At 37.2% G+C, this 24,551-nt stretch overlaps 1 protein-coding gene across 1 annotated transcript; it reads left to right on the top strand.

The window, feature by feature from the left end:
* The first annotated feature begins 6,574 nt into the window (after positions 1–6,574).
* LOC113319412 lies at positions 6,575–9,175 on the top strand. Its single transcript, XM_026567667.1, has one exon. It carries the CDS (start codon positions 7,243–7,245, stop codon positions 9,091–9,093), a length of 1,851 nt encoding a protein of 616 aa, XP_026423452.1. The 5' UTR covers positions 6,575–7,242; the 3' UTR covers positions 9,094–9,175.
* The last annotated feature ends 15,376 nt before the right edge of the window (positions 9,176–24,551 follow it).

Below are 24,551 nucleotides of genomic sequence, written 5' to 3'. Positions count from 1 at the left end.
AACTGTTTCCTTGATTTTTGAAGTTTTGAATTCTTTTGACGCGGGCTGTTCGGCTTCTCTTCTCTGGGTTTGCTTCTGGATCGGTGGAAACTCGGCTGAGAAAATCAATTTCCTGGACTTTGATGATAATCATATGAGACAACAATGCTACAACGAGCAAATAAACAACTTCTGCAAACGCTTTTACCACTTCATATACCACGACAAACGCCATTTGGATCATACCGGCTGTAAACACTGTGAGAGAAAAGGAAAAAGGGAATTAGTTCGACATGAACAAGAAAGACTTAAAATTCAAGTTTAATTTTTTCCAGAATGGTAAAATGAAATGTCTATGATTTGAAAAAGAGCTGCAATTTTAAGAAATCTAGTTTTTGAAGTGCATAAAGATCTAAGATTGGTTTAAAGTCGTTGAAAAAACATCAAATTTTTTTTTTAGTGAGTTAGAAAAGAAAAATCTCCCGATTCACAGAGTCTCTCTCCTCTCCTCCACTTATTTACGTTTTCAGCCTACTAGTCTGAACTCTGAATCCGTTTACAGTTTATTAATTAAAAGTTCGCCTTTTTTCTTCAAAAAAAAAAAAGATTAACTGTGGTTTATCCCCAGTTTGATAATGTCACATCCAGTGAATCCAACGATTGGGAGGCTGCTAGTTCTACAAATGTTCCCGCACCCCGAGATCAATTTTTTCCCCTACCTAGTACCTACCTATAAGGCGGTTAGCTCTTTTCTTAAAGAAAAAAAAAAGTGTACCCCGTCATTATTTACTTCCACCGTCCGTACCATTTAATGGTAGTATTTAAGTAAAACAACATTTAACACCCAAATAAAGTCAAAAACAGTAAAATGTCAAATTATTCATTTCCAAAACTTGAATGCTCCCAGTATATGAGATTTACTCATAAATTTTAAAAAAGGAAAAACTTGCTACAATTTAATAACTGTTGAAATTCGTCTAAACTGTGCTACTGTTTATGGGCCAAGGTACAACGTAATACGGATGATATGTGTACATACAAATAAAGCTTAATAAGAAAGAATGAAGTGGAAGAGAAAGAGGCAGTTTTCATTTAATTTCTGTTCTTCTTTTTTATTTCTCTCTATTTACAAAGTACCATGAACGGGTATATATAGTGTTGAAGTAGGAGGTGAATCATCCCATTTAAAGGATCAACATTAACACCTTAAGTGACACGTATTTCTTTTGGTGTCATATACATATAGGTTTAGGTGGGGCCCATAGAATGTGGGCATCCAAAAACATGTCCATTCGTAACACTCCCCCTTGGATGACCACCATTTTAATAACGTTTCCACGTTAAAATTTTGTCGGTAAAATCCAATGGGACAAAATTCATTCGAAGAGTACAACATCGGTAGCTTCAAAGTGATGATGCTAGTCGCACATTTTCTCCCGTCGTCGAAATCGTGTCAGGAAAACCATTTAGGAAAACCTGAACTTAGAGTGAGGTTGGTCACCATCATGAAATGCTTCCTCTGTCAAAGTTGCGTCAGGAAAACCATTTAGGACAAAACCTGCGCTTAGAATGAGGGTGGTCGCTGACACAAAATATTTTCTTTGACGAAAATGCGTCAGGAAAACCACTTGGGACTAAACCTGAACACCCGCACCAGGAAAACCACTTGGAACAGAACCTGGGTGCCCGCACCAGGAAAACCACTTGGGACAAAACCTGAGTGCCCAAAGTTCATAATAATGTTGACGTCAATGCCAATGTTGCCTCGTTAAAAACCTCGTCTGAAAAACCACGTGGGACAAAACCAGACCAAAGGAAAAGAGTACAACGGACGCCGCTCGATAATGGTGCTGAACACGCATATGCTGCCTCGTTAAAACCTTGACAAGGAAAAACCCATCAGGACAAAACCTTAGCGAAGGAAAAAGAGTACAACGCGTTTTAGTCCAGCCAAAGATTCTACGAGTTTACTCCCCCTGAAGCATGACTTCTTAAAGCGGCTGGTGGTGCAAACATTATATAGCCTTCAGAAAACCGCTTTACCATTTTCAGTTTATGGAGGATTGACTGCAGGTCTTGCGCCGGGTGCACAATTGCCATTGTACACCTTGCATTTAAATCCTCAGTCCATTGCACACCAATTTATTTTCGCTTTAACTTCAGGAATAACAATAAAAGGCCTTTTGTAAACTCATAAATACCGTAGAATCAATTTCAGCATCTAAAAGTGTAACCTGCAAAATAAAAGTTAGAAAACACAAGATAATGCATGCATTATATCCATGTATGGTACTTCTGGACCATAAATTTAACGTTCGTATCAGATGGATCGATCACTTCCCAGTAATGGTGCTAATTTAGAAGCACGATAAGTATTACGAGTATCAAAACTAGATACTCTGGTATATACAGGAAAGTTTTATTATGCTAGCATGTCCTCGAACTTTAGGTCGAGCAAATATTTCGATTTCAGCGAGATCTCAAAAATCTAGTTCAAGCGTGGATTTTAGCGCTACGAAGGGTTCTTTCAGAAGTCAAAAATGATATCATCATTTCATCCGGATTTTAACCTTATACCAAGAACATAAAATACACAAAGGATTTTTCATAAATTTCTCCTCTTCAAGATGGTGATTATGACTAAATTTCAAGCCTGACATAATTCACAAAGTCAGGTGGCTGGCTTCCTGAGTCAGAGAACCTCGAATCCTTCAGGGATTCATTACAATTACTAGTCATAACCAGATGCAATATGAGTCCTTCAGTGACTACCATGTTAAAGTGCATCTATATTAGGAGAATATTTTTCGTTTTACAGAATCAATCCTGGGGGTTTAGCAGGAAAAACCCTTAAATCGCACCTTGAGTGATTATATTAATCTCTTTGTGCTTCATCTCAAACACCAACCTGTAATATTCAGGCCTCATGATTTTACAGTGTGAGTCGGATCCGAAAATTACACTTTTTCGAGAGATTTCATCCTCTATCTTAGTTATAGAGGAACCAATTATATGCCTTCCAATCATAATGTCGATGTTCCTCTGCAGAGGGGTACACAACCATTATTGTAAACAGTAATCGACAATCATATACGATCTAACACATTATCTAGTGCATGCACATTTATGAAAATTTCATAGACTGGTACCATTGCCACTTCAGGGGCATTATCATATCCCCATTTTAATGAGGTATAAGCTTAGAGAATGTGGATCATATTCCGATAGTCTCCACGAGAACTATCTGTAGTCTCTTCAAGAGCACTACATATTATAAAAGCGATTGGATTCTATTTTGTGAGGCATATATGAGGCATTCATTCAGGCCTCAAGCGTGTTTTAACACACGACTTCGTCATTGCGAGATGCATAATTTAACCTGCTGAGACAACTTCTCGTGTTTGCATCCTCAAGCAAGTGACGAATGATATTTTCCCAGAGCTACTGCAGTTATTTGTTTTAATCATGTGTAATCTCCAACACCTCAATTACATCCAATATCTTGGTGTGAGAAAACAAACTGAGATAGTTTCACACCAATATCTAGCGGCAGCCAAACTTTGTTTGATCAGGATAAATACTTAATCAGATAACCTGTTGAATTGTCGACATTGCTTACTGCAACCTTTAGGTGGTGTCTGGCATCTTTATGACTTCAAGGAAAAGTCCTTAAATTTTTCGACATAATACGTGCCATCTTCAGGTGGAAGTCTTTCTCCCCCTGGTTAAGGCGGGAAAACATTTTAGGTTATCATAATTTGCACCATCCTTTTATGGTGACGTTTCTCCCCCTGACTAAAGTGGGAGAACCTTTAAGGTTATCAACCCTACTCTTTCCAAACTTCTGGTGGCGGGTTTCCATGCCAACTTCTGGTGGCATTTTAGTTTTCCTGATCATGGCGGAAACATTATTATCTTATTTCTGGAAACTTCTGGTTCCATAATTGCCTGATTTTCAAAGGCAATTCTGCTCATGATAGTTTTTGGGTTTTAATTTAACTAGACAAAAAGTATCCCAAAAACAACTGCAGGCTCGACAAAAGATGAGCCATTTCACGCCGTTCCTTGTAACGGCTTACTTCCTCCCCCTAACGGCGGGAATACAGTCTCATCTTCAATAAGACATTACCAGCACATGGTTTTAAATGTCTTATGAATCGAAACCAACATATATAACTAGGTGACGTTATGGAACAAATAAGTAAGTTGTAAGGTTTCTTCCCAAGATATAATTGATGGTAAATAGTTGGTCGAGCAATAAACTAAAGATGCTTCAAAAAAAGAACTTAACTAGACCATGTCGAGTGCGCACATGTGCTAACTATATGCTCGATATAACACCAACTGAAGGCAAAGCATCAAAGCCTATCAATTTACCTCCAAGATAAATGGACTTAAGTGGAAAGTCCAAAAATGGATACGCAACCACAAGATTTGCACAAACAGTTCAGCAAAATCTAACATTACGTGTTAATATAACAAGAGACCATCTAGTAGATGTGTCTATCAATACATTAAAGTATTGAAATAATTGTCCATATTGCAGGGTGAATAAGTCATGCAATTTCCACCTTGAATCCTTTCTAGGAGTTAATGTTGGTGATTCAGTAATGGGTTACCATAATGTTAATGTTAATGTTAATGCAATTTAACAACCAATTGTCTCAGGGACCAATAACACAATTTACATCCTTATCTAATAGAAGCTTCAGATTCTGTAAAGGATTCCATTAGCATTTTGAATCGTCTACTCATCTTGGTAGAACTTTGGCGTCCATACTGATCATGCCTGAGCATGAATAATTCAAGGGTCATTAAACTTCTGGCTAATGACAACATGGAACTCGACTATTCGAATTCTCCTATGGCACACCCCATAAAAGAAATCCTTATGTTTCTTTACGATGTGTTTCTGGCACAAAAACAAATGAAGTAACAAAATACTCCATAAAAATGCTCGTTTGTCGTTTCAAGGTGGTAACGCCAAATATTCTCAAAAACTCAACAGATTCTTCAGGAATCCGGAATACTATAAGGCGTTAATAAAGATGACTGTTATACCACCAAAATGATACACGCTCTTCCGGAGCCGTTTATCATATTATTCGAACCCGAAATGGCATTTCACATTTCCCAAAACCTCTACAAGGTTACAGAAATTGTTCGAAAAATTTGTGTTTCTTGTTCCCTTGTTTAGAGACAAATATCTCTATCGTCTATTTAAAATGGATAGGTTATTTCAGGAATCCATATTCGATGTCACAGTTGGACGAGAGACATACATTAATAAGTCATTAACAATATCATTACGTAACCATGGGCTACTTCGGGAACCCAAAGACCACTTCTGGAGTCTAATATGATTTTTACAAGAAACCACAAATTACATGTTGGACTGCTTCTGGAGTCGGCAACATCTCATGGATTGCTTCTGGAATCCATTACTTACAAAAAAATAAGCAAAGAAAACAAACAAAACTTAAAACAAAGGATAAACATCAAAACACATATGGTACTAATACAATAACAATAAATCTCCAACTTCGTCACCTTCAGGGTCAACGAAATATTAATTTACAAGCGTACAAATGGATACACTCTTTTATGGAAAAGTTTCCTACTTGGTCACTTCAGGGACCGCAAATAGGAACGACTAGCACTTTTATAACGGGTCACTTCTGGGACCGAAGGGCTAGCGGACCGTGCCTTTTGCATCCATACTATGCTAAACGAAATTCCAGCTTCTGGTGGAATTGTTTCAAAATCTCTGGAGATTATTTAGAGCAAGAGAAATTAAATTTATGTTATCCTCTAGGGATACAACAATTTCTCGCTTCGCCGGTACTAAAACCGCAAGTACCATAACAAAAATAATTAGCGGAAAATTATTAAAGTTTACGGAGTCGCGGTTCTCACCTTCCCGCACTTACCCAAAAACATTCGTACAAGTTTACAATACTTGTAGAACAACTTGCCTCCATTAATAGTTTTACTACCCTGATCAATAGAAGCAACAGAGTCAGTACTACTATCCACATATATAATCAAAAACACAAATTCAACTCAAAACACAAATATAAATTGTGAAGTTGATTATATGGCTTTGTGGGTATCATCCCCGACAGCTTGGCATAAACATCGTCGAACACTGGTTTATCAATTGGCGGCATCGAGCTATTCGTGCTGATAACGTGTTGAAATTCGTCTAAACTGTGCTACTGTTTATGGGCCAAGGTACAACGTAATACGGATGATATGTATACATACAAATAAAGCTTAATAAGAAAGAACGAAGTGGAAGAGAAAGAGGCAGTTTTCATTTAATTTTGTTCTTCTTTTTTATTTATCTCTATTTACAAAGTACCATGAACGTGTATATATAGTATTGAAGTAGGAGGTGAATCATCCCATTTAAAAGATCAACATTAACACTTTAAGTGACACTTATTTTTTCTTTTTGGTGTCATATACATATAGGTTCAGGTGGGGCCCATAGAATATGGACATCCAAACACAAGTCCATTCATAACAATAACCAGATTTTGAATGAAAAATCAAAAGGCAAAATCTTTAGTTAATTACTATAATTAAGGTGATTTTGTTGACCTACTTTCTGAAAAAACCAAAATAAAATCATTCCCCTAAATCCTCTTTGATTTTATTTTCCCTCCCAATTCTTCGCTAATCCTTTGCCTTCCCCACAATTCCTCTCTCCTTCCAAATCCTTTCAAGTACCTCTTCTTGAATAGTTTGTCACTAAAATGCGCACCCTGTGCACAGCTTTACCAGTGAAGGGAAAAAAAAGCTCAAAATTTTCTTATCAAACTTTCTTTTTTTTTTGTCTGAACTTTCTTCAACATTGTTTCAGTGAAACAATCAGTAGGCATACATACTCAAGATAAGCGTGGAGATTCTACTAAAATTACCATTCTGTGGTATTATCTATTCATTTCCTATCATTTCATTTTACTTTTCCTTCAAATACTGGATTTCTTTTTCAGAGACACTTTTCTAAAGCAGTTTGGATCTGGTCATAAATCTAGGGTTTAAAAGAGAAAATATTTCTTCATTTATTTTATCATAACTGAGATTTTTCACTCAGTTTCAAGTCAAACGGTGAGATTAAAGAAGCTTCCAATTGAACGGCTGAGAATTATTTTACTCTGATTATTCAGAGATTTCGTCAATTTCGGGAAAAGTTAAGTTTTTTTCCGAGATTTTCGCGTCGGTGATATTGAGCTCAGCTTTGGAGAAGACGAAGAGATGGTGGCAGAACCTTGGATTCTGAAAATGGGGAATCAAGTAAGTAATAATCTTAAAAGTGCTTTACTTTTAGATCATACATCAAAGAAAAAGAACAACAACAACAACAACAAGAAACCAGAACATAAGGAAACAATTGGGATTCTTTCGTTTGAAGTAGCAAATATTATGTCTAAAACAGTGCATCTCCACAAATCTTTAACTGATCAAGAAATCTCTAAGCTGAAAAATGAGATCTTGAATTCAGAAGGCGTGAAAACCGTAGTAGCATCTGATGAATTATACTTGATAGAATTAGTAATTGCTGAAAAACTCGATGATTTAAATCATGTTGCGTCTGTTATATCACGATTAGGAAAGAAATGTACTGAATCTGCATTGCAAGGATTTGAACATGTTTATGCTGATATTATGACTGGTGTTATTGATGTTAAAGAGTTGGGTTTTTTAGTTAAAGATATGGACGGTATGATTAAGAAAATGGAGAGATTTGTGAATGCAACATCGAGTTTATACAATGAGATGCAAGTTTTGAATGAATTAGAACAAGCGTCGAAAAAGTTTCAATTAACTCAACATGAAGAGACTCGGAGAGCTTATGAACAGAAATTGATTTGGCAAGGCCAAGATGTTAGGCATCTTAGAGATATTTCATTATGGAATCAAACTTATGATAAGATTGTTGCATTATTGGTGAGAACTGTTTGTACAATTTACGCCAGGATTTGTGCTGTGTTTGGGGATTCGGTTTCAAGGTCAGATGTCTCCAACCTTTTGGCTTTAGGGTCAGAGTTTTCTTTTGGAGGTGCTGTTGGGGGTTCGGTTTCGCCTTCTATTCAGGGTCAAAGTGGCCCGTTTTTGAGTCGTCTAAGTGGAAGCCGACATTCTCAGATGATTAGTGATCCATTACAACCAGCTTCAAGGAAGACTAGTGTTCAGATTTCAGGACTAATCAAGAGATTGCCAGTGGAGATAAAAGGGGCACATTCTAGGCCTACGCCGACAAAACCAGGTGATCCTACTTTTCGTCCAGAGTATTGTAACTTTCCTTGTGGAAGTAGCCCTGGGAGACTTTTCATGAATTGTCTTAGTTTGAGCAGTTCAGCTTCGGCAGAGCTACATGATGAAGTTGAGAATGTTTGTCAAAATAATGACCAGGCTGTGGGTATTCATAGTGGTAGTATTAATGGGTTGAGGAGAGATCAAACATACTTCTCTGGTTGTTCTAGCCGGGTTGCTCTTGGTGTCCCTTCCGACGGAGATCAAAGACAGCCTAAGTCTAATATGACCAACAGAGCCCAGTTTGTTCTGAAGAGTAGGTTAACAGTGAATGCTCCTCCTTCCACTATAGGAGGTTCTGCTCTGGCTTTGCATTATGCGAATGTTATCATTGTTATTGAGAAATTCCTCCGATACCCACATTTAGTTGGCGAAGAAGCAAGAGATGATCTATATCAAATGTTGCCAGAAAGCTTAAGAAAATCTTTGAAGACTAATCTAAAGTCTTACTTTAAGAATATGGCTATCTATGATGCTCCTCTTGCTCATGATTGGAAGGAAAAACTCGACAAAATGTTAGCATGGTTTTCACCATTAGCTCACAACATGATCAGGTGGCAAACAGAACGTAATTTGGAGCAGCAACAAATTATCACGAGGACAAACGTTCTCCTTCTTCAAACATTGTATTTTGCGGACAGGGAAAAAACAGAAGCAGCCATTTGCCAACTTCTTGTTGGACTCAACTATATTTGTCGTTATGAACATCAACAGAACGCTTTATTAGACTGTGCAAGCAGTTTTGATTTTGATGAATGCGTAGACTGGAGGTGGCAAGATACTTTTCTGTGACATCAAGCTAGTAAAATATGATTATTGTCTGGTATTCAAAGCTCTGATTTTATATTGTACATAAAGTCCAGTATTTTTTTTTTCTTCGGATGGTTTGTGTAATACGTAAGAAAAGAAAACATTAATGGTGCCATTGTTTATTATTATTATTTTTTTTTAGAAAAATGAGATACCCTCAATACATTGATAAGAAAGTACCATTGGTTCCATAATTGGAGCAGCGATACATCATTACATTTTCGTTCCGGTTTTGAATATTTAGATAAGTTAAGATTGCCCGAAGGATGTGATCAACCCAGCTATGTTCTTTTTTGAAAATAGCATAGATTACCAAAGGCAGAGGGTTAATCCTTTGATTCAGACTCATTGGAAATCAAATTAGATTGATTTGTTCCTCCGATGACTGAATCTGCAGAATTGACACCATCTGTAGTGATTACAACAGAGTTTAAATTACACACATCTTGAGCTTTGACAGTGTCTAAAGCCATTGAAGGAATTAAAAACATAGGTACATCATTAAACCAAAAGTCTGCTAGATTTTCTTTTCTTCTCTTTTTAGCTAACAAATCAGCCACCTTGTTAGCTCGTCTGTCTACGTGATGAAAACCCCAAAAAGATACTAGTTTTGTAGCTGCAACCTTTACTTCTTCTAATATTGGTAAACTCTGCCATTGAACTGAAACCTCATTTCCTTGTAAATAGTTAATAGTCACTTGATTATCGCCTTCAATGACCAGATTCTGCAGATTATTTTATATGGCCCATCTTGTTGTGTGCAAAAGAGCTAGAGCTTCTGCTTCTTTTGCTGTTGAAGCCCTGAAGATTCCCATTCCTGCTCTTTTTCCTGTACCTAGCCAATTGCGCAACACAAAACCAAAACCTGCACTAGTATCTGTTGACACCCAAGAGGCATCACAATTTAGTTTAATGTTGTCCCTGCTAGGAAATATCCATTGTATGTTCTTTGCAGTGTTTTTTCTGTGTTTCTGCTGGTTAGTACTACTATTATGTGGATGCAAATATGTGAAGTGACGAAGGATGTCTATCGCAAGCTGCTCTGGTGTTCTCTCTTTTTTTCAAACACCCTGGGACACCTCTCTTTCCAAATGAACCAACATTTGGTGGCAGCTAATGCCATGGAAATAGAATTAGTATCACCTTTAAGCCAAACATTGTACTGATCTAGAAAGGAAACATTAGTAGAGTTAGAATTTACTCCATGTATAGCCATTGGGGCTAAGTTCCACACTGTTGTTGCATATTCACATTCAAAAAACAGATGATAAGTTGTTTCCACCACATGTTTGCAGAATATGCATTGTGTTTCTACACCCATATGAGAACTTAGTTTTTGTCTTGTTGGTAGCGTATCTTGGAGGCACTTCCAAGTAAATAATTTGATCCTCTGAGATGTGTCCATGTTCCATAAACTTTTCCAAAAACTTTTAGTTTCTGGTGCAATGGATCCCATAGGATTTAACAGCTTAGCATACAAAGTTTTGACCGAGAATTTACCATTTCTGGTGAGAAGCCATCTTAGTTTATCCTTTTCAACCTGCCATCAGCTGAACTATATAATCTAATATTCATAATTTCAGACACTAAAGGTCTGTCAAAAAGAGAAAGTAATAAAGGTTCATTCCACTTCTTTGTGTTTTGATTTATCAAGTCAGACACAAGTGTTATATTGGAGTTGAAGGTAGTGCAGTTGACTAATGGTTGTTCTCTATGAGGTACCCATTTGTCATTCCAAACGTTTATGGAGAAGCCATTTCCAACTTCCCAAACTGAATATTTTTTTATGTGTTCAATACCTTGCAAGATACATTTCCAAATCCAAGAAGCTGTTGATTTCTTCTTGAAATGTAAAGCACCAGTTTTTTTTTGAAATATTTTCCTTTTAAGATTTTATCCCAAAGATCATCAAGACTACTAACTAGTCTCCAAGCTATCCTACTGATCATGGCTTGATTAACCTTATTTTCTTCTTTAAAGCCTAAGCCTCCCTGGTTGATTGGTTTACATAGGAAATCAAAAGCCTTGATATAAATTCCTTTGGAATTTGTATTTTTACCCCACCAGAAGTCCCTCTGTATGTCATTGATTCTTTTAGTAATTTTTTTAGGTAGGACAAAGCATCCCATACTAAAAATAGGCATACTAGACATAATAGATTTATTGAGGACAATCTTACTAGACTGAGATAGAACCTTAGCTAGCCAGTTTTTGACTCTATGTTCCATTTTTTTCTATAATGTTATCGAAAGACTTCAGTTTGGATCTATCTACAAAAAGAGGAACTCCTAGGTATGTATCTTTGATATTGATTTTTTTTATTTTCATCATTCTGCATATTATTCCTTGATGTTTACTATGTACCTTTTTACTAAAAAACAACCCTGATTTATTGAAATTTATGACCTGCCCAGAAGAGATACTGAATAAGTTTATGGCTTCTAAAAGATTCTTACAACTACCTAAATCAGCTTTAGTGAAGAGCAGTAAATCATCTGCAAAAAACAAGTGAGAAATAGGAGGAGATTTTGGTGTTAGTTTTATGCCTCGGACCTGTTTAGTTGTTTCTAAGTGACAGGGGAGCCTAGAGAAAACTTCCATATAAAGAATGAATAGATAGGGAGATAAATGATCTCCCTGTCTAATTCCCCTAGAAGGTTTAAAATCCTTACCAGGACTGCCATTCAATAAGACAGAAATAGAAGAGGTAGAGATGCATTGGAATATTAAGTTACACCATTGTTCCGAAAAGCCAAAGGATTGTAATGTTTTGATTAAGAATTTCCAATTTACTCTATCGAAAGCTTTGGACATATCTATTTTAACTCCTATGTTCCCTGTTTTCATTTTACTTTTCTTCATAGAATGAACTATCTCATGAGCTACAATAATGTTGTCTGAGATTTGTCTTGAAGATAAGAATGCAGACTGCAAAGGGGAAATAATTTTTTCTAGAGATTTTTTGAATCTATTGGCTAACAGTTTTTCTATCACTTTACAAGGGGTGTTGCAGAGACCAATTGGTCTGAAATCTGCAGGAGTTTTGGGATTCTTAATGTTAGGAATCAGAAAGAGAAAAGTTTGGTTTAAATCTTTATGAAGAATTCCATTCCTAAAAAAATCTTGAACCACTGAGATCAATTGTGGTCCAATTAATTCCCAATTATGTTTAAAAAAACTCGCAGGAAAACCATCTGGTCCTGGAGCTTTATTAGATTTGATTTTCTTAACCACATCCCAAACTTCCTCTGAACTTGGAATAACAGTTAAGGAAGTGTTTTATTCAACTGAAATGCAAGGTTGCACATGCTTGAAGATTTCATTATCTAAATTTTTAGGAGATTCAGTGACAGAGAAATAAGAAGTCAACACTTCTTCAATGTCTTTCCTAGAAGAAACTACGTTGTTATCTCTATCTTGTATGCAATCAATGTTGTTTATTTTTCTTCTTTTCAAGGTAGTTACATGAAAGAATTTAGTATTTCTCTCCCCTAGAGAAATGTTATTGTTTCTAGATTGTTTTTTAGCAATCTCCTCCTGAGTATCATACAAGGTTTCTAATTCTAACAGTTTTTTGTTTAAGAGTTCAGTATTAGTATTATCTAAAGGTTTTGCTGAAATGATGTCAGTCTGTTTTAAGAGTAATTTTATCTTTTTATTTGGTTTCCCAAAAACATTTTTTTTACATTCATTCAAGTTTTCTCCCAAAATTGAAATGTTGTGAAGTAAATCTTCAGCATGCGATGAAATGCTATGATCCCAAGAGTTTTTTACCACTTCTAGACAGGTTGGTTCCTTAAGGAAGGTATCATAAAACTTGAATGTGTGACTCTGACCTATATTGTTTGAGTTAAGAGTTAAACAAATAGGTCCATGGTCAGAGCCTATTGCCACTAAGTTTTCTAGAGTAGCTCCCTGAAATTCTATATTCCATTCTGCATTAGCTAAACCTCTATCTAGTCTCTGTTTGATATTTGCAGCACCTTTTCTTTTGTTATTCCAAGTAAAAATATTTCCCTTATATCCTAAGTCTTATAATCCTATTCTATTTATAAGATTTAGAATAGGTTCTACTTTTTTTCTATCAAAAGGCAGACCCCCCTCCTTTTCTTCAATATTGAAAATAATGTTGAGATCACCTATTACTGGTGTGGTTTTTTTATGATGTTGTAGTAAGATGATTCGTTCACTCAGATTTGTTGAGAATTTTTTTTAAGACTTAATAAATAAAATAAAGAAAAATATATACACACAATTTGTCACAAGATGAAGAGATGCTGAGACGCGGGATTCCACTACTTTTCATATTGTTATGGTTCAGTCATTAACTCTAGAAAATATAGCTCAAACAAAAGAAGTTGTGACTCTAGTTCTTTGCCAAAAATAGATTTCGTAAAATATTATTTGTAAGTTAAAAGCATGACGCATCTAAAGCATTTAGAACTAAGCATTCGGCATCTAACAAAATAACAAATAATTAATAGAAATCATAAAACAATTAAATCAATGCAAATAGTCAATAAAAGAATTAATTCATTTACCACAATCATGAAAAGTTGCTTCCTCCGTCGTCCCAGTGATGGGGTTTAGTTCCATCATTCGACGAGTATAAGCATCAGAATCTTTCTCGCCAGCAACCACTGGGGCAGGATGGGGAACAAACAACAGACTCTTTTTCTTGAGCCAATCCATTATGACATCCTCACCCTCAAACATCAGCGAGTTAGGGAAATCCTCGGAAGGTGAGTCAACCACAGACTTCCCCTTTGCTGTCATTTCCCCATCAGCACAAGTCTCGGCATCACCACGCGCAATGTGCTCATCCGCGCCCTCATTCTGAACAACAGCATTTTTCTTACCAAAATCCCAGAGCACATCCCAATCATCATTGGGGGAAAGAAAAGAAAAGTCTTCGGGAAAACCGAGGGCATCATCAAAGAGTTCCCTTGCGGAATATATCCTGTCAAAGGAGAACTCTTGAGAAATGGTGGGGAGAGTTTCCGCAGCCTCACCCCCTCTGATAAATTCCAGACCACCAGCAGGAGCAGACATTTTCGCGGTAACACTACCCTCGGCCACCGCGGTATTATTTCCCCCATCAACACCATCACAACCCGCACCAACCTCTTCCTCGACATCAGGAGGGGAAGTATCAGTGCGTTCTTCCCCATCAGACATTTCCTCATCCTCGGCAAACTCTTCGTTCACTGGACTGGTAACTTCTTCATGAACCTCAGCCTCACCCGTCACAATGGTAGAAGACTGCTTGGGCCCAATATTTTTATTTTTCGACACCTGCAAACCAATACACGTTCCACAAAAACAGTTATTTCCTCATACACAAAGTTTGATTTTCAAAAAAGGAGGGGCGCGGCCAGAATCTGCAATAACCATACCTTGGTAGTAGCGGCACTCTTCGGTGGAAGTATAGCACCAGAACCCCCTTCCTCGTCTCCATCAACAACGTCGAGAGCATAAGGAAAGTTCATGCCCTCGAAATTTAAACGCCAGGGACAGAAATCTCCATAACGAGCAGGAGGAGATTCACGAGGCCTGCTACTCTCAGAAGGACGCCAACCGCGCGGACCGGGAATCCAACCATACGCCCAAGGACCAACAATTTCAATAATAGTGGCATGCCACTCATAATCATGGTCACGCTTGATCCTTTCATGAGCAGGAAAAAGTTTCCGCTGAGCCGACCCCTCGGTGCCTGGAACGTATTTCAGTTTGGCATCGCTCACCTCACTTAAGAGACGAATTTCGCCCCGAGGAGCAGCGAGGTTACGAAGAATAACACTCCACGGTTTACAGTTCCTACTATTGAAATAATCCCCAAAGGAGTTGTTGAAGTTTTCAGGAGTATACCACTCCCTCTCAGCGGGATTTGGAACGTAACATGTCATCGTCGTCTCCCCCTTACTCCGCAGATAAGATTCCATCAGTGCACGGAGATAGTTCCCCGATAATTGCGACACGAAACGACTATGAGTATTGGTGGAAGAGCCTTCGCGACCAGCCATCACATCATAATAAAAGAAATCACCAGACTTATACAACGGCAGCATAAGACCCGCCTCGAAGGCTCCAACCGTAGTCAACAGATGAAACTCATCAAACTGATACTTCGAGATGAGCTCGTAAGTAATATCATCCTCAGGGGCATAGAAACGAACCTCGAAGGCTTGGAGCTCATGCTTTTCCTTGAAAACTTCAAGGTCAATGTGCTTAAACGTGACTTTCTTCTTACTAACCGAAACGTTGCGTATCACCGGGACAGCCTCCTCTTCTTCCGCGGGATCGGACGAACCAACAAAAGCTTCGGAAGCTTTTCTTTTGAAAGGAGGATTTTTAGATGATTCAGCTCTCGGCACAACACCTTTGGAGTTCTTCCCTTTGAAAGAAAGTACTGGAGGCGGCGACACAGGGTTCTGCACGGGCAATATAGAACGAAGAGGGGGAATATCGAAGGTGTCACCGCGAGGAGGTGTCTGCGTACACCTGGAGTCATCACGAGGACGAGAAGGAGCACGACTGGCAGTGTATCGAGACCCGGAAGGGCCCTTCGATGGATCCCCCTTCCTAGGAGGTGAAGCCTTCGTCCCAGAAGAAGACGAAACTCTATTACCGCGGGGATCCATCTGCGACAATTTAGAGAGATCTCCCCCATGTGGAGATGTATCAGACTCTCTATGCGGAGGGGATCTCGGCAGACTGGAAGGCGGAGTTTGATAAGGAAGCCGCGGACGGTCATACATGGCTGCGAGGAGGTACAAAAAACAAGTTAGAAGCAAACACGAGGGCATCACCAAAGATCAAAAAACCACAAAATTAACAGTTCATCTCAGCATAGCCCAGAAACCCTAAAAAAAATAAAAAAAAATAAAAATCAATCAATACAATTGAAACACTGGCCTCCTCGACTTGAGAAGAAGAACAGGGGCAAACTAGCATACATGCATCGAAAGATGTTCTTCATCACAAACAAGGTACAACAGCAGCAGGAAATTTACAATCAACACAATCAACACAAAATTTAAAACAACAGAAACGAAGAAAAGAAACCTTACCACCACAAACAAAATCCCAAAAGAAGACAAATGAGAGAACAAACCAGAAACAAAGAAGAAACGAGCGTGATTAATGCTAGGGCAGAGAGAATTTAATGGTTGAAGAACAAAGGATGAAGTCTGACAGGGAGAATGAAATTAATTTTCAAGGAGAATGAAATTAATTTTTTCTCCTCTCCTTTATATACTCAAAAGAAAGAGAAGGAAGTTAATGGAGGAATGGGAAATGTGCTCATTAAATGAGCAGTTAATGCACGAGTGAGAAACGTACCCAAGTATCTAGGAGAAGTTATTAGGAGAGAGGAGGAATATGTAACGTCTGTTTTCTTCAATGCTCCCACTAAACACTCAATCCCGAAGAAAAGGGGCAAATTGTGTGTACATATTTCATCATCAAACACGTGTATGTGAGAAGACACGTGGAGAGCATGCGGACCAAGTCATCAAAACATGATGACACACGCCCACAGCAAAGAAGCCCATCCCGTCGACGTCGGATCTTCGCCCGAACAAATCCAAGGGCAGAAGTTAAAGGATGTACCAAAAGCACGGTGTACTGCGGAGCACCCAATAACTCCCGAAGAGTTGCTTTATCTCATCCCCAAAAGAATCCAAGATCAACGGTGAAGAGAAGGTTGACTGACATGGACGTGACAGGGGCAGAAGACACTTGTCTGACACGAGCATGCGTCTCAACTACCCGCATTAACACTCTGAGCAGTGTACGTGTCGATCAATCCGTGGAACGAACGAGGATGATTCTGCGTGATCAAGCAATAAACGAAGACCTCTGCGTGATGGACACAAAGCACAAGAAGATAAGGTTCCAACGGCTCTCAGAAACGGGTCCCACACTCTAACCCTATAAATACCCCCTCTCCACCAAGAGAGGTGGGATCGAAAAAAGAGAGAGAGGTTTAGAGAGAAGTCGAGAGACAAGAATTGTTAGTGTAAGTTTACCTTTTAAAATTCGCAGACCTATGTAAACTCCAAAGTCATTCGACTACCTCTGTAATCATCAAATGCATAGTGAAAACGACAACCCCGTGGATGTAGGCCTTAGTGCTGAACCACGTAAATCCCAGTCTTATTTACATTTCAGCACTTTACATCCATTTCATACTCCACGAGTATTACTTTTACACTTCGTTTTCTTTATCTTCCTCTATGTGAACGCCTCTGGTGATGATATTAGACGAGGCAATGATAAACCCGAAGGTTTTGAGCCAAAGAATCAATACAATCGTCTCATCAGTGCGAGCATGTGTATAGAATGCGAACATTGTTTGTGAACATATAGATGCCTTCGTAATTTACGTGTTCACAATTAGAAAATGAAACGGAAGAAATTATCCAACCAAACTGTTTTCGCAACATAGCGATTTCAGTGTTACTTAGAATGCGATAAATCAACGATGGGTAAGCACTTCCACGAACACGATTGTATCCAAGACAGCCAAATGCAAGTTGTTCTAACACGTATGTATCTCCTATTTCTCCTACTCAAAAATCTCACAAGTTTACTTCTCTATCTCTAAGATCGATCAGAATTCCTTCCTCCCCCAACTCAAAGAAAAGCTCCCTATTTATAACCCATTCTCCTCAATTAGGATCCTAGGATTAAATGACTTTGATCAAACGGTTCAACTTAAAAACATAAATATTATTACTCATTTTTAAAAATATTATTATCATTTTCATAAAATCATCCGACATTATTACCAAAGTCTAAAGACATTCATTTAAATCTAGGATCTTCATATAATGGAAAGACTTGGGTGGAAGCTAACTTCTGAGGCTCGTACAGACAAAAACGGAGAGTTAGAATAAGACAAAGTAACAACTTGCATTGGGCTTCCATCGTTGCATTGGGCTGTCTTGGATACGATCGACAAGTAACAACTTGCATTTGTCTCTTATTTCTCCTATTTCTCCTGCACGTCTAGACACGTCTGTATCTCCTATTTCTCCTACTCATACAAAAACGGAGAGCTCATAAGTTAGCTTCCATCCCAAGACAAATGTCGACATCATTTTGACATTTGTTTTGGGAGGGAAGCTAACTTATGAGGCTCGTACTAAACAAAAACGGACATGAACTTGGCGGACTTGGTGGACGTCTAACTTAGACTAGTGGGCGTCCGTTTGTGGACTATCATTTTAGCTCTAGTCTAACTTAGTGGATGTACTCTTAGTCTTTAGTAAGAAATGTTTATCCTTGGACCTTTATCATGGGCATACAGACGGTTTTAATGCTTGGATCATTTCACGGAACTACGATTTCAAATTATGTACGAAATTAGGGTGTCTACATCTTTGATAACTAATAATCACTTCAAATTAAACAGAAAAATAATAGTTTCCATTAAAATTCTTCTACCAATAGGGTACACAATACTTACCAAAGTATTTTATATTTTCTAGTCATTTAAGACTAATACATTTTAATAAGTCCCAAGTGCATTTAGAAACTACATGCCACCAGTGTCGCTGTGGGGTAAGGGACATTATTTCTCTCGTCACACTTCCATGTAAAGTAAGCATCAAAATTGTAACCCTCTGAGTTCATAATATATAAGTATTTGATGTCAGAAAGTGCACATTAGTGAGAGAACAACTAAATATGGATGGATTTCACCCATAATTAGCCAGTCATAAACATTGTCGATACTTCACTGCGTTCTGCGTGAAAAATGATATCATCCATGATCATCTTTAATGTTTTCAGTGGCTATTCTGAATACATATTCGTCAATAACTACGATTATGTACGCGTATAAAAATTATTCTTCAATACTGACGCCACTTGTCCACTTAGGGACGAATTCCTCTTTAGGACATATATATGGCTCAGGTTTAAAGATCCTAGTTAGATAGTATCATTGAGAACATTATCAATAGACTCCCTAAGAGCACTATTTTGATTCAGCGTGATTGGCTTCCTCTATCAAGGAATATATATGTTTTTCATCAACAAATCATATGAGTTGTAGACTACTCAATTATTGCTAAGATAAGGCATGCCCTGCAAGGACATTAACTAATGCCAAAATACATGCAACAACATATGAGATTTGATTATTCTTCTTGTAAGAATAAAATGCTTCAAGGATATCACAGTGACATGAATAACTTCTCCACCTTATACCGAATTGGTGCAAGAATTATGATGAAACCAATTCACGACGTTCTTATAACGACTGCTTCCCCCCCTAACGGCGGGAAGTCTCATCATATCAAGTTGTATTCATGTGAACTCTTTTATGGGCGAGTGACCCTGGATCCAAGTAGGTCCTCCGGAAAACTTTTTTCTTCGGATTGTTCATCATAATATTAATTAATAATTTTAAATCACCCATGCTCATATATGTTATTAAAAATTGACAGCTTATACTTTATCAGTGTGCACCCTGATTAGTATTTATTATATACGATAGTTGTAAGCTCTTGTATTGGCACGTCTACCAAAACTTGAACTAGCAATTCCTCTTGATTGGTACCAATCATATTATGTCGAAAACGTTGAATGCTATAAAAATTATACTCTTGTAGCAAAGAATATGACATATATTTTGAGTTTGAACTCTAAGTTCTCTTTTGTAAGAAGCAATTTGGCATTTTATTGAAAAACTACCATTCACACAACTCAATTCCAATTATGTTGTGTTCTTAAAGTATTTTAATACTTTTACAAGTACTATGATTATGTCTTTTACACCATAGTCAACTTGTGTCTCCATATGCTTTGTAATATGAGATAGTTGAAGAAATGAATTTATTCAAATCTTGCAAGCACAAAAGTGCATCAACTCAACCAATTAATAAATAGATAAATATCGTATTGGTCCATGATAAGTGCATAATTCATATGATTTTAGTGTTCATTCCATACTTGCTTTAGCTATTATTCTTGCATATTTTCGTATTATTACTATTGTTTTGTCTTATTTGCCTCTAATAGGTGAATCATACAAAAAGAAGCTACAAAGTGCTAAAAATATCTTAGGAGAGAAGTATATTCCAAGTATCGAAGTGCCCAAGTCCAAGAGAAGTTGAAGAAGTGCGACGAAAAGGAGCAAAACACTCAAAATCAAGAGACGGGCCAAAGACTGATCTTAACTCATTCAAATTAAGGATTTCTCATCACCATATTGAAGAGAATTGAAAGATAAAAAGAATGCAAAAATAATTAGGTCATTCCAAGTTCAGATGAAAAAATTGTGGCCAAAACAAGTTTTTATCGAATAACGAAGACAGTGAAGTATGCAAACGGGTACGCATACTGTAATTCCGAAAATTTCTGCTGGATTTTGTAGTATGCATACGGGTACGCATACTTATCCTCTTGGTTTTGTGGTTTACATACTTGTGAAGGCCAAAACTCACAGTTAGGGTCTTTCCTTCGTAATTTCCGGTCGGGTTCTTGAACCGAACTAGATACTTGATGGCCAAGCAGTATAAACCTATAAAAATAGGTATTAGGCTTTTCATATAGAATGGATCAATCTCATATCACAAGTTCTACATCAAAAACCTAGGGTTTACCCCTTTAGGGGGAAACCACCATTATTCATCTTCTTTGTAATATGAGTAGCTAAATCCTTTGTTGATTAAGGATGAACTCAATGTTCTAAGCATGAAGCTTTATTATTAATACAAATTTATTGAGAGTTTTTATCATCATCATTTGTTTTCACTATATCTAGGGTTTATGATTGATTTCTAGATTGTTCAAGTGTACAGTTGTATTAATATTTTGATCATTCTATTGCTAGTAAAGGGTTAGGATATCCGTGTAATTGTTGAATAACCCTTACACAAGCAGAGAACGTGAGACTTCATAGAGGGATTATATGGAGGAATCGTGTGTGAAGATAACAATAGTAAGTGGACCTTGCGCTAAGAGTCTAACTGCTAGGATCAACCTAAGTTCACATAACTTAAAGCTTCCGATTGGGTTACACCTTGGGTGCGCTACTACTTGGTGGTTCAGTTGGATAGAACTTGATATGCGAGCACTTCGGTATCCGGTTACATAAGGAACTTTGGGAATAACACCGCTCTAGCTGCTATTCTACAGTTGGTAATGAATGGTTCTAACTTAAGATAAATAAGTATTCTAATCCTGTTAACGCTTTTTAACGGTGAAGGATTCCTTGATCATCTCTTTATTTATTATTATCTTTTTATTTAATTTAATGAAACAAACCCCCTTTCTTATTTACCTTATCTCGCTGATCAAATAACATATCAATTACACAGCTCTCTGTGGTACCGATCTCTTACTACCGCTATATTACTAGTTAATTAGTGGGAAATATATTTATTAATTTGTTGTGCCTACGACAACCCATACAAATTTTGGCGCCGCTGCCGGGGAGCAGTCGCTAATTGATTTTTTATTTTGTTTAGCTTGTTTTTGTTTTTGTTTTATTTTCTCTTTTACTCTTGTAAGTCGTCATGTTTCCTTACGGAAATAACATGTACGTAGCACAAGATTACAAATACAACAGTGGTAATCAATATGGTTTTCAATCTCATTCATATAATAACTACCAACGATCCTATGGGTATAATCAAACCAATCTTTTGGATATGATCAATATCCCACGGAACCTTACGGATATTCTCATACATGTCAACCTCCTTATGGTGGGTATGTAAGTGAACAATCATAAGGATGGGAGGATAGTTGTACTTCTAATCGTTTATCTCATGAACTTGAACAAAAGTTTGATCAGATTATGCTTCATTTAAAGGCCAGTATGTCCACATTGGAGGCACTCAATGAGAAACTAAGAGCGGAGAACAATATGCCAACTGAATCTTACTTCAATATATCTAACCAAACTCCTGATCGTTTTTATGATCATTCACCTATTCAAAAAGGGGAGACTTGGTCTGGAAATCTTGTGGTGGTGAAAGTGTAGGTTTTGAAGAACGTCTTAACCAACTGATCCAAGCGATGACGCTACATCAACAAGGGTTGGACCAACACATTCAAAATTTGGATGAGGACAACAAAAAGATGGAAGAATCACGCCAAGAATTTCAAAGGAATATGGAAAAGATAAAGATACAAACTTATCAACTCATTGAGAATAGGAATGAGGAAGAAGTTTGGCCTCAAAACCAAACCAGTTATGAATTTTCTGAGGACGAAAACAAATATTTTGGAGATGAGCATCCTTTGGAATTTCATATAACAGTGATGAAGTTGTACCATATCCGGATCGTAATTATGATCATTCGCCTATTCAAAAGGAGGAGCCTTGGTATGACCAAACCATTATTATGAACGGGGTGACGTACTCAAATGCATATCAACGTTAAAATGAATATCTGGATTACAATGTTTTTAGGCCGGTTGATTTGCAAGAAGTAGACCCGATTATTCCATCGATGGAGACTCATACATAATAACCTAAAATTTATACTGAAGAAGAGTTCATGAGAGCGGAATTTGATTCAGATGATGAGAGTGTTGAAGATATTTAGAATGAAACAAAATTGATTAAATTCGTGGAAGATCCAATTGAGCTTGCCAAGGATTATAATGATGCTGAGATTACGGTTGAAGCAGACGAAGAATGGCTAAATAGTTTGATAGAGGAACACGATACAAATGTGGTAAATAATTCATTGAAATTCTTTAAGAATGACGAGGATCCCGTAATACAAGAGATTGTGAAAGGTTTGTCTAATCCTTTGCATGATTCTATATCTTTTGATTCTCCTCTCCTATTTGAAATAGTTTCTGAAAGAGTCGTTAACCCGATTTTTAAGGAGATACCTCACTTAGGTTTGGGTATATGTGCTATTAATATTCTTAAGAATTATTTTGCTTATAAGCATCTGCCACTTAATGTGTTTGATTCGAGAATTGTGCAGGTTCACCAAGATGAGGAACCTTTTGAAGTTCCCGAATTCTATGTTCTTTATTCACTTTCGAGTGTAGAAAGAACTAAGTGTGGGGGAAACTTCAATAATGTGATAGCTTCAATATTTATGTTTTGTGCTAATGTTTTTGTGAATATATTATTAGAGTTGCAGATTGTTATTTGGAAGGATTACCAAATTTTCAGATTGTTGGTGTACGAACGATAACAATAACGTCGGGTTGACGACGTTAAACCAAGCGCTACATGGGAGGCAACCCATCGGTTTTGTACCTCTATCCCCCTTTTTTTTTAGTTTTCTTAGTTTTCATATCATATCTTGCATTCCATCTTAGATTTTACGAAGTCCTATATCTACAATGAAAGTTTTGACGAATGCTCGTCAGAAAATTCTGACTGCGAACTTGTCACGAAAACGGCTCTCGAGACTTCATACGAAGTCCGATTTAAGTGGTTGACCCCAACTTTTAAAGAGGAAAAACTCACCTTTCTTTTCCAAAAACAGAATTTGAATTCTAAGTCTGTTAAGTTGGAGCGATAGGCCTGGACATTTGAGTTTCAGTATTTTTATAGAACTTTTTCAGATTGCATGTCAGTCAGTCTGGAGGCCATAAAAGTCAGACCGTCTGTCGAAAAAATGTGCCCTTTTGATACCCTATAGAAAATACGTAGGCTAACAACTTTTGTTTAGGATGTTTTTCCTAGTTCCCTACCCATTGGTACAGTTTTCGAGGTTTTCAGGGATGTTATGTCAGAAATCAGAATTTTCGGTTTTGAACATTGTGGACAATGTTGAGTTTAAGTGTGTGTGTTTGGGGTGGGGGGTGGGGGGATGGAGGGTTGTTAAGCATGTTTGGCTTGAAAATAAATAAATAAATAATACTCTTTGATTTCTTGCAGTTTTTAGACTTCATCTTTGGAGTTAATTATGAGCTATTTAGGATGACACTCTAAACCTTTTTAAGGTTGAAACAGTTCTTACAGCTATAGGTTGAGTTCCATTTTATAATTCTACAATCCTTAATTATATATACGTTCATAATTGAATGCGAAACTCATCTATGGTAGTCATTTGAAAGATTCATCCTCGCAATTAATCATTACTGAATCACTTTCTTTTTATTTTTGCAGTTATATGTTTCTCTAAAGTGATTTGGTGGGATCCTGATACTGCCGTGGATGTTGTAGCAAGGTAACCATTGGTTGAGTATATAAAAGACCCAAAGACAATTTTCTTACACTCATAAAGAGTAAGCCGGAAAAAAAGAAAAAAAGAAAGAAAGAAGAAAAGAAAAGAAAAAGAAAGAAATATATATAAGGATCATCTTCATTTATCGACACTAATAAATGATAGGTCCGGAATTGCGGACTAATCATGTTGTCGATAAAACAAAAACCATATCATCATTATATAGCAAGTCAAAAAGACTATTGATGAGGTTCTTGACGCTTGGATAGCAGTATGTGTGAA

The sequence above is a fragment of the Papaver somniferum genome, chromosome 10 (genome assembly GCF_003573695.1).
Source record: "Papaver somniferum cultivar HN1 chromosome 10, ASM357369v1, whole genome shotgun sequence".
Classification (NCBI taxonomy): domain Eukaryota; kingdom Viridiplantae; phylum Streptophyta; class Magnoliopsida; order Ranunculales; family Papaveraceae; genus Papaver; species Papaver somniferum.
The sequence above is the reverse complement of the archived record's forward strand: the minus strand, read 5'-3'. Positions and strand labels throughout refer to the sequence as shown.